The sequence below is a fragment of the Oncorhynchus mykiss genome, chromosome 7, assembly GCF_057628025.1.
Source record: "Oncorhynchus mykiss isolate SJ-2025 chromosome 7, ASM5762802v1, whole genome shotgun sequence".
Taxonomy (NCBI): Eukaryota; Metazoa; Chordata; class Actinopteri; order Salmoniformes; family Salmonidae; genus Oncorhynchus; species Oncorhynchus mykiss.
The window spans coordinates 84,120,480-84,131,691 of record NC_143028.1 but is presented as its reverse complement, the minus strand read 5'-3'; the positions used below and the strand labels follow the sequence as shown (position 1 = coordinate 84,131,691).

Genomic DNA, 11,212 nt, shown 5'->3' with positions numbered 1-11,212 from the left:
AATGTAATGTAGCTGTGTGTATGTAGTAATGTAGCTGTGTGTATGTAGTAATGTAATGTAGCTGTGTGTATGTAGTAATGTAATGTAGCTGTGTGTATGTAGTAATGTAGCTGTGTGTATGTAGTAATGTAGCTGTGTGTATGTTGTAATGTAGCTGTGTGTACGTAGTAATGTAATGTAGCTGTGTGTATGTAGTAATGTAATGTAGCTGTGTGTATGTAGTAATGTAATGTAGCTGTGTGTATGTAGTAATGTAATGTAGCTGTGTGTATGTAGTAATGTAGCTGTGTGTATGTAGTAATGTAGCTGTGTTAATCTAGTAATGTAGCTGTGTGTATGTAGTAATGTAATGTAGCTGTGTGTATGTAGTAATGTAATGTAGCTGTGTGTATGTAGTAATGTAGCTGTGTGTATGTGGTAATGTAATGTAGCTGTGTGTATGTAGTAATGTAATGTAGCTGTGTGTATGTAGTAATGTAATGTAGCTGTGTGTATGTAGTAATGTAGCTGTGTGTATGTGGTAATGTAATGTAGCTGTGTGTATGTAGTAATGTAATGTAGCTGTGTGTATGTAGTAATGTAATGTAGCTGTGTGTATGTAGTAATGTAGCTGTGTGTCTGTAGTAATGTAGCTGTGTGTATGTAGTAATGTAATGTAGCTGTGTGTATGTTGTAATGTAGCTGTGTGTCTGTAGTAATGTAGCTGTGTGTATGTAGTAATGTAGCTGTGTGTATGTAGTAATGTAATGTAGCTGTGTGTATGTAGTAATGTAGCTGTGTGTATGTAGTAATGTAGCTGTGTGTATGTAGTAATGTAATGTAGCTGTGTGTATGTGGTAATGTAATGTAGCTGTGTGTATGTAGTAATGTAATGTAGCTGTGTGTATGTAGTAATGTAATGTAGCTGTGTGTATGTAGTAATGTAGCTGTGTGTATGTAGTAATGTAGCTGTGTGTATGTAGTAATGTAGCTGTGTGTATGTAGTAATGTAATGTAGCTGTGTGTATGTAGTAATGTAATGTAGCTGTGTGTATGTAGTAATGTAGCTGTGTGTATGTAGTAATGTAATGTAGCTGTGTGTATGTAGTAATGTAATGTAGCTGTGTGTATGTAGTAATGTAGCTGTGTGTATGTAGTAATGTAGCTGTGTGTATATAGTAATGTAATGTAGCTGGTTGTATGTAGTAATGTAGCTGTTCATATGTGGTAATGTAATATAATGTAGCTGTGAGTATGTAGTAATGTAGCTGTGTGTATGTAGTAATGTAATGTAGCTGTGTGTATGTAGTAATGTATCTGTGTGTATGTAGTAATGTAATGTAGCTGTGTGTATGTAGTAATGTAATGTAGCTGTGTGTATGTAGTAATGTAATGTAGCTGTGTGTATGTAGTAATGTAGCTGTGTGTATGTAGTAATGTAATGTAGCTGTGTGTATGTAGTAATGTAATGTAGCTGTGAGTATGTAGTAATGTAGCTGTGTGTATGTAGTAATGTAATGTAGCTGTGTGTATGTAGTAATGTAGCTGTGTGTATGTAGTAATGTAATGTAGCTGTGTGTATGTAGTAATGTAATGTAGCTGTGTGAATCTAGTAATGTAGCTGTGTGTATGTAGTAATGTAATGTAGCTGTGTGTACGTAGTAATGTAGCTGTGTGTATGTAGTAATGTAGCTGTGTGAATCTAGTAATGTAGCTGTGTGTATGTGGTAATGTAATGTAGCTGTGTGTATGTAGTAATGTAATGTAGCTGTGTGTATGTAGTAATGTAGCTGTGTGTATGTAGTAATGTAATGTAGCTGTGTGTATGTTGTAATGTAGCTGTGTGTATGTAGTAATGTAATGTAGCTGTGTGTATGTAGTAATGTAGCTGTGTGTATGTAGTAATGTAGCTGTGTGAATCTAGTAATGTAGCTGTGTGTATGTAGTAATGTAGCTGTGTGTATGTGGTAATGTAATGTAGCTGTGTGAATCTAGTAATGTAATGTAGCTGTGCGAATCTAGTAATGTAGCTGTGTGTATGTAGTAATGTAATGTAGCTGTGTGTATGTAGTAATGTAGCTGTGTGTATGTAGTAATGTAGCTGTGTGTATGTAGTAATGTAATGTAGCTGTGTGAATCTAGTAATGTAATGTAGCTGTGCGAATCTAGTAATGTAGCTGTGTGTATGTAGTAATGTAATGTAGCTGTGTGTATGTAGTAATGTAGCTGTGTGTATGTAGTAATGTAGCTGTGTGTATGTAGTAATGTAATGTAGCTGTGTGAATCTTGTAATGTAGCTGTGTGAATCTAGTAATGTAGCTGTGTGTATGTAGTAATGTAATGTAGCTGTGTGTATGTAGTAATGTAGCTGTGTGTATGTAGTAATGTAATGTAGCTGTGTGTATGTAGTAATGTAGCTGTGTGAATCTAGAAATGTAGCTGTGTGTATGTAGTAATGTAATGTAGCTGTGTGTATGTAGTAATGTAATGTAGCTGTGTGTATGTAGTAATGTAGCTGTGTGAATCTAGTAATGTAGCTGTGTGTATGTAGTAATGTAATGTAGCTGTGTGTATGTAGTAATGTAGCTGTGTGTATGTAGTAATGTAATGTAGCTGTGTGAATCTTGTAATGTAGCTGTGTGAATCTAGTAATGTAGCTGTGTGAATCTAGTAATGTAGCTGTGTGTATGTAGTAATGTAATGTAGCTGTGTGTATGTAGTAATGTAGCTGTGTGTATGTAGTAATGTAATGTAGCTGTGTGTATGTAGTAATGTAGCTGTGTGTATGTAGTAATGTAGCTGTGTGTATGTAGTAATGTAATGTAGCTGTGTGTATGTAGTAATGTAATGTAGCTGTGTGTATGTAGTAATGTAATGTAGCTGTGTGTATGTAGTAATGTAGCTGTGTGTATGTAGTAATGTAATGTAGCTGTGTGTATGTAGTAATGTAATGTAGCTGTGTGTATGTAGTAATGTAATGTAGCTGTGTGTATGTAGTAATGTAATGTAGCTGTGTGTATGTAGTAATGTAGCTGTGTGTCTGTAGTAATGTAGCTGTGTGTATGTAGTAATGTAGCTGTGTGTATGTAGTAATGTAGCTGTGTGTATGTAGTAATGTAGCTGTGTGTATGTAATAATGTAGCTGTGTGAATCTAGTAATGTAGCTGTGTGAATCTAGTAATGTAGCTGTGTGTATGTGGTAATGTAATGTAGCTGTGTGTATGTAGTAATGTAATGTAGCTGGTTGTATGTAGTAATGTAGCTGTTCATATGTGGTAATGTGGCTGTGTGTATGTAGTAATGTAGCTGTGTGTATGTAGTAATGTAGCTGTGTGTATGTAGTAATGTAATGTAGCTGTGTGTATGTAGTAATGTAATGTAGCTGTGTGTATGTAGTAATGTAATGTAGCTGTGTGTATGTAGTAATGTAGCTGTGTGTATATAGTAATGTAATGTAGCTGTGTGTATGTAGTAATGTAATGTAGCTGTGTGTATGTAGTAATGTAATGTAGCTGTGTGTATGTAGTAATGTAATGTAGCTGTGTGTATGTAGTAATGTAGCTGTGTGTATGTAGTAATGTAATGTAGCTGTGTGTATGTAGTAATGTAGCTGTGTGTATGTAGTAATGTAATGTAGCTGTGTGTATGTAGTAATGTAATGTAGCTGTGTGTATGTAGTAATGTAGCTGTGTGTATGTAGTAATGTAATGTAGCTGTGTGAATCTTGTAATGTAGCTGTGTGTATGTAGTAATGTAGCTGTGTGTATGTAGTAATGTAGCTGTGTGTATGTAGTAATGTAATGTAGCTGTGTGTATGTAGTAATGTAATGTAGCTGTGTGTATGTAGTAATGTAATGTAGCTGTGTGTATGTAGTAATGTAGCTGTGTGTATGTAGTAATGTAATGTAGCTGTGTGTATGTAGTAATGTAATGTAGCTGTGTGTATGTAGTAATGTAATGTAGCTGTGTGTATGTAGTAATGTAGCTGTGTGTATGTAGTAATGTAGCTGTGTGTATGTAGTAATGTAATGTAGCTGTGTGTATGTAGTAATGTAATGTAGCTGTGTGTATGTAGTAATGTAGCTGTGTGTATGTAGTAATGTAGCTGTGTTAATCTAGTAATGTAGCTGTGTGTATATAGTAATGTAATGTAGCTGTGTGTATGTAGTAATGTAATGTAGCTGTGTGTATGTAGTAATGTAGCTGTGTGTATGTAGTAATGTAATGTAGCTGTGTGTATGTAGTAATGTAGCTGTGTGTATGTAGTAATGTAATGTAGCTGTGTGTATGTAGTAATGTAATGTAGCTGTGTGTATGTAGTAATGTAGCTGTGTGTATGTGGTAATGTAATGTAGCTGTGTGTATGTAGTAATGTAATGTAGCTGTGTGTATGTAGTAATGTAATGTAGCTGTGTGTATGTAGTAATGTAGCTGTGTGTATGTAGTAATGTAGCTGTGTGTATGTAGTAATGTAGCTGTGTGTATGTAGTAATGTAGCTGTGTGTATGTAGTAATGTAGCTGTGTGTATATAGTAATGTAATGTAGCTGTGTGTATGTAGTAATGTAATGTAGCTGTGTGTATGTGGTAATGTAGCTGTGTGTATGTGGTAATGTAATGTAGCTGTGTGTATGTAGTAATGTAGCTGTGTGTATGTAGTAATGTAGCTGTGTGTATGTAGTAATGTAATGTAGCTGTGTGTATGTAGTAATGTAATGTAGCTGTGTGTATGTAGTAATGTAATGTAGCTGTGTGTATGTAGTAATGTAGCTGTGTGTATGTAGTAATGTAATGTAGCTGTGTGTATGTAGTAATGTAATGTAGCTGTGTGTATGTAGTAATGTAGCTGTGTGTATGTAGTAATGTAATGTAGCTGTGTGTATGTAGTAATGTAATGTAGCTGTGTGTATGTAGTAATGTAGCTGTGTGTATGTAGTAATGTAGCTGTGTGTATGTAGTAATGTAGCTGTGTGTATGTAGTAATGTAGCTGTGTTAATCTAGTAATGTAGCTGTGTGTATATAGTAATGTAGCTGTGTGTATATAGTAATGCAGCTGTGTTAATCTAGTAATGTAGCTGTGTGTATATAGTAATGTAGCTGTGTTAATCTAGTAATGTAGCTGTGTGTATATAGTAATGTAGCTGTGTTAATCTAGTAATGTAGCTGTGTGTATATAGTAATGTAGCTGTGTGTATATAGTAATGTAGCTGTGTTAATCTAGTAATGTAGCTGTGTGTATATAGTAATGTAGCTGTGTTAATCTAGTAATGTAGCTGTGTGTATGTAGTAATGTAATGTAGCTGTGTGTATGTAGTAATGTAATGTAGCTGTGTGTATGTAGTAATGTAGCTGTGTGTATGTAGTAATGTAGCTGTGTGTATGTAGTAATGTAGCTGTGTGTATGTAGTAATGTAGCTGTGTTAATCTAGTAATGTAGCTGTGTGTATATAGTAATGTAATGTAGCTGTGTGTATGTAGTAATGTAATGTAGCTGTGTGTATGTAGTAATGTAGCTGTGTGTATGTAGTAATGTAATGTAGCTGTGTGTATGTAGTAATGTAGCTGTGTGTATGTAGTAATGTAATGTAGCTGTGTGTATGTAGTAATGTAATGTAGCTGTGTGTATGTAGTAATGTAGCTGTGTGTATGTGGTAATGTAATGTAGCTGTGTGTATGTAGTAATGTAATGTAGCTGTGTGTATGTAGTAATGTAATGTAGCTGTGTGTATGTAGTAATGTAGCTGTGTGTATGTAGTAATGTAGCTGTGTGTATGTAGTAATGTAGCTGTGTGTATGTAGTAATGTAGCTGTGTGTATGTAGTAATGTAGCTGTGTGTATATAGTAATGTAATGTAGCTGTGTGTATGTAGTAATGTAATGTAGCTGTGTGTATGTGGTAATGTAATGTAGCTGTGTGTATGTAGTAATGTAATGTAGCTGTGTGTATGTAGTAATGTAATGTAGCTGTGTGTATGTAGTAATGTAATGTAGCTGTGTGTATGTAGTAATGTAATGTAGCTGTGTGTATGTAGTAATGTAGCTGTGTGTATGTAGTAATGTAGCTGTGTGTATGTAGTAATGTAGCTGTGTGTATGTAGTAATGTAGCTGTGTGTATGTAGTAATGTAGCTGTGTGTATATAGTAATGTAATGTAGCTGTGTGTATGTAGTAATGTAATGTAGCTGTGTGTATGTGGTAATGTAGCTGTGTGTATGTGGTAATGTAATGTAGCTGTGTGTATGTAGTAATGTAGCTGTGTGTATGTAGTAATGTAGCTGTGTGTATGTAGTAATGTAATGTAGCTGTGTGTATGTAGTAATGTAATGTAGCTGTGTGTATGTAGTAATGTAATGTAGCTGTGTGTATGTAGTAATGTAGCTGTGTGTATGTAGTAATGTAATGTAGCTGTGTGTATGTAGTAATGTAATGTAGCTGTGTGTATGTAGTAATGTAGCTGTGTGTATGTAGTAATGTAATGTAGCTGTGTGTATGTAGTAATGTAATGTAGCTGTGTGTATGTAGTAATGTAGCTGTGTGTATGTAGTAATGTAGCTGTGTGTATGTAGTAATGTAGCTGTGTGTATGTAGTAATGTAGCTGTGTTAATCTAGTAATGTAGCTGTGTGTATATAGTAATGTAGCTGTGTGTATATAGTAATGCAGCTGTGTTAATCTAGTAATGTAGCTGTGTGTATATAGTAATGTAGCTGTGTTAATCTAGTAATGTAGCTGTGTGTATATAGTAATGTAGCTGTGTTAATCTAGTAATGTAGCTGTGTGTATATAGTAATGTAGCTGTGTGTATATAGTAATGTAGCTGTGTTAATCTAGTAATGTAGCTGTGTGTATATAGTAATGTAGCTGTGTTAATCTAGTAATGTAGCTGTGTGTATGTAGTAATGTAATGTAGCTGTGTGTATGTAGTAATGTAATGTAGCTGTGTGTATGTAGTAATGTAGCTGTGTGTATGTAGTAATGTAGCTGTGTGTATGTAGTAATGTAGCTGTGTGTATGTAGTAATGTAGCTGTGTTAATCTAGTAATGTAGCTGTGTGTATATAGTAATGTAATGTAGCTGTGTGTATGTAGTAATGTAATGTAGCTGTGTGTATGTAGTAATGTAGCTGTGTGTATGTAGTAATGTAATGTAGCTGTGTGTATGTAGTAATGTAGCTGTGTGTATGTAGTAATGTAATGTAGCTGTGTGTATGTAGTAATGTAATGTAGCTGTGTGTATGTAGTAATGTAGCTGTGTGTATGTGGTAATGTAATGTAGCTGTGTGTATGTAGTAATGTAATGTAGCTGTGTGTATGTAGTAATGTAATGTAGCTGTGTGTATGTAGTAATGTAGCTGTGTGTATGTAGTAATGTAGCTGTGTGTATGTAGTAATGTAGCTGTGTGTATGTAGTAATGTAGCTGTGTGTATGTAGTAATGTAGCTGTGTGTATATAGTAATGTAATGTAGCTGTGTGTATGTAGTAATGTAATGTAGCTGTGTGTATGTGGTAATGTAATGTAGCTGTGTGTATGTAGTAATGTAATGTAGCTGTGTGTATGTAGTAATGTAATGTAGCTGTGTGTATGTAGTAATGTAATGTAGCTGTGTGTATGTAGTAATGTAGCTGTGTGTATGTAGTAATGTAGCTGTGTGTATGTAGTAATGTAATGTAGCTGTGTGTATATAGTAATGTAGCTGTGTGTATGTAGTAATGTAATGTAGCTGTGTGTATGTAGTAATGTAGCTGTGTGTATGTAGTAATGTAGCTGTGTGTATGTAGTAATGTAATGTAGCTGTGTGTATGTAGTAATGTAGCTGTGTGTATGTAGTAATGTAATGTAGCTGTGTGTATGTAGTAATGTAATGTAGCTGTGTGTATGTAGTAATGTAAGGCCATACAACAATTCATGTTATTTTGTTCTTCAGTTGTTTTTCCAGGCAACACCTTAGACTAATAACAAATAAACAATGTTAAAAACAAACATAAAACAAACATTGGTCTAATCAAATCAAAAAGACTAATGTCTATATATTCACATATATTTTGTTTATAATAAAAAACTAGTAGAAATGTATAATAATGAAGTATTAAGGGAGGAAAAAAAGGATACAAAAAGTATTCCTGTAAAAGGCTATGTACAAGCTACATTCTACATACTGTACTGTGAATAACAAGCCATAGAAATGATGCATATTTCAGTGATGAAGGATATGTTGCTGCCTTAAAGCCAACAGAGGAGTGAAAGTATCCCCATGTAGCCACAGTGAGAGAGCTGGATGAGGCCGATCATCATGGGATTTACAGCATCTCCAGGAGCCCATGATTAGTGTTTCAATAACGATCCTCCTTTAGAGAGTTAGATATGGGCCCTGGTCTAAAGTTGGCCACTACATAGGGAATAGGACCCTGGTCTAAAGTAGTGCACTATATAGGAAATAGGGTGCCATTTGGGATAGAGAATTTCAATTGACTGGCAATACAGTCAATGTTAGCTTATGGAATATTGATATCGAAATACCAAATAAATCCTTATTAAATAATGCATGACAATAATACCACATTATATCCCTTTAAGGATAATTTCATGTGACTGTCAGCTGTGGTAATATACTGTTTGTACAAATTTAGAACAATATATTACACATTTGGTTACTTGTTTTACAGTCTTTAAAGTAGCTAATTCATACGGTCTATAATCACAATATCTATCTTAAGAAAGTCTTAAAACGGAAGTGATGGCACATTGTGAAATAATGTTGATATGTTTGTTTGGGTGTGAAAACATTAGCTCAAAGAAAGACACCATTCCTTATTGTGTTTCTTTTACAAACCGTTCAGAGAACGACCAGAGAAATCCAGTTGAACACTGGAACCATCATCATATTGACATATCTGACATCTGAAATTCCCATCGCAAGTTATTTTATTAAGTGCCTTGTTGGCTTTCCTTTCCACGTCTATGACACGAAACAGTATATTAGGACAATAAATATATCGTAACTGATAGTGCTTAGCAAACAAAGGAATAGCGCGGAGGTGAGTGTATCTAGTGAAGGTCTGGGTTTAGCGTGGAGAAATACAGTCTGTGCTAACATTCCACTCCTTGTCGCCTAATATGTCTGGGGGTGGAATGTTAGCACAAACAGACTGTATTTCAGGCTAAGTCTGGTCTGGGGAGGACAGAAAGCAACAATTATTTCTTAAATTCTAAAACAATTATTTCAAGGTTAATGATAACCCCCATTGAAAGAGTAGGAATGAATTCTCTATGAACTATCTTTAACCCATCCAACTGAATACATGGAAGGGATACTTTCAGGGTCCTGGATGTACTTCTTGGTCGCGTCCCAAACGGCAGCCTATTCCCTTTGTAGCGCACTACTTTTGACCAGGGCACTATAAAGGGTATAGGCTGCCGTTTGGGCCGCAACACCTAGTTTAACGCATAGCATAGCATACCCCCTGATAAACTGACTGTAGTAAAATGACACATTTTTTCTTAAAAAATATTTCTAGCAATTATTCTGTACACTTTTAAGTATAGGCAAAACCAATGTTGACTGTTTCAGTCTGTCTGTTAGCCCAGCACCAATCAAAGGAAAGGAGATGGAGCCAGTTCATATGCTAAGAGTACTGCAGGAGCCAATGGCAATGCTCCGTAGCGAGTCACTTCCTGTTACAGGAGGAGCTTCCCGTTGCGGTGGATCTTGAGGATCTTTCCTAGTCTCTGTTTGGCCGTCGCCATGCCTTTCTTTAGCCGCTTCGCTGAGGGGCACATGGAGGCAGAAAGAGGTACACAAATATTAGAAAAATAAATCAGGAATTCAATAGTGACTATCTCTAAGATTATTTAGTACAATGTGGATGTGAAAAATGAGGGCACAAATATAAATATAGTAAGGGAAACCAGTGTATATAATATGATTAGCAGCATATATAATAGTGGCACCAGGATATATAATAGGGGTACCAGGATATATAATAGGGGCAGCAGGATATATAATAGGGGCACCAGGATATATAATAGAGGCACCAGGATATATAATAGAGGCAGCAGGATATATAATAGGGGCACCAGGATATATAATAGGGGCACCAGGATATATAATAGGGGCACCAGGATATATAATAGGGGCACCAGGATATATAACAGGGGTACCAGGATATATAATAGGGGCACCAGGATATATAATAGGGGCACCAGGATATATAACAGGGGTACCAGGATATATAATAGGGGCAGCAGGATATATAATAGGGGTACCAGGATATATAATAGAGGCAGCAGGATATATAATAGGGGTACCAGGATATATAATAGGGGTACCAGAATATATAATAGGGGCACCAGGATATATAATAGGGGTACCAGAATATATAATAGGGGCACCAGGATATATAATAGGGGCACCAGGATATATAATAGGGGCACCAGGATATATAATAGGGGCACCAGGATATATAATAGGGGCACCAGGATATATAATAGGGGCACCAGGATATATAATAGGGGCACCAGGATATATAATAGGGGCACCAGGATATATAATAGGGGCACCAGAATATATAATAGGGGCACCAGGATATATAATAGGGGCACCAGGATATATAATAGGGGCACCAGGATATATAATAGGGGTACCAGGATATATAATAGGGGCACCAGGATATATAATAGGGGCACCAGGATATATAATAGCGGCACCAGGATATATAACAGGGGTACCAGGATATATAATAGGGGCACCGGTGTATATAATAGGGGCACCAGGATATATAATAGGGGCACCAGGATATATAATAGGGGCACCAGGATATATAATAGGGGCACCAGGATATATAATAGGGGCACCAGGATATATAATAGGGGCACCAGAATATATAATAGGGGCACCAGGATATATAATAGGGGCACCAGGATATATAATAGGGGCACCAGGATATATAATAGGGGTACCAGAATATATAATAGGGGCACCAGGATATATAATAGGGGCACCAGGATATATAATAGGGGCACCAGGATATATAATAGGGGTACCAGGATATATAATAGGGGTACCAGAATATATAATAGGGGTACCAGGATAGGGGCACCGGTGTATATAATAGGGGCACCAGGATATATAATAGGGGCACCAGGATATATAATAGGGGGACCAGAATATATAATAGGGGCACCAGGATATATAATAGGGGTACCAGGATAGGGGCACCAGGATATATAATAGGGG

General features: G+C 35.9%; 1 protein-coding gene across 2 annotated transcripts in view; it reads right to left on the bottom strand.

The window, feature by feature from the left end:
• Positions 1–3,701: 3,701 nt before the first annotated feature.
• Positions 3,702–11,212, bottom strand: part of LOC110529064 (lysine-specific demethylase phf2) — a 157,655-nt gene continuing 150,144 nt past the window's right edge. For both annotated transcript variants that reach the window (XM_090242159.1, XM_090242160.1), the window contains exon 22: positions 3,702–9,743. In XM_090242159.1, the coding sequence (XP_090098285.1) occupies positions 9,655–9,743 (89 nt within the window). In that variant the 3' untranslated portion in view covers positions 3,702–9,654. The remainder of the gene's footprint in view (positions 9,744–11,212) is intronic.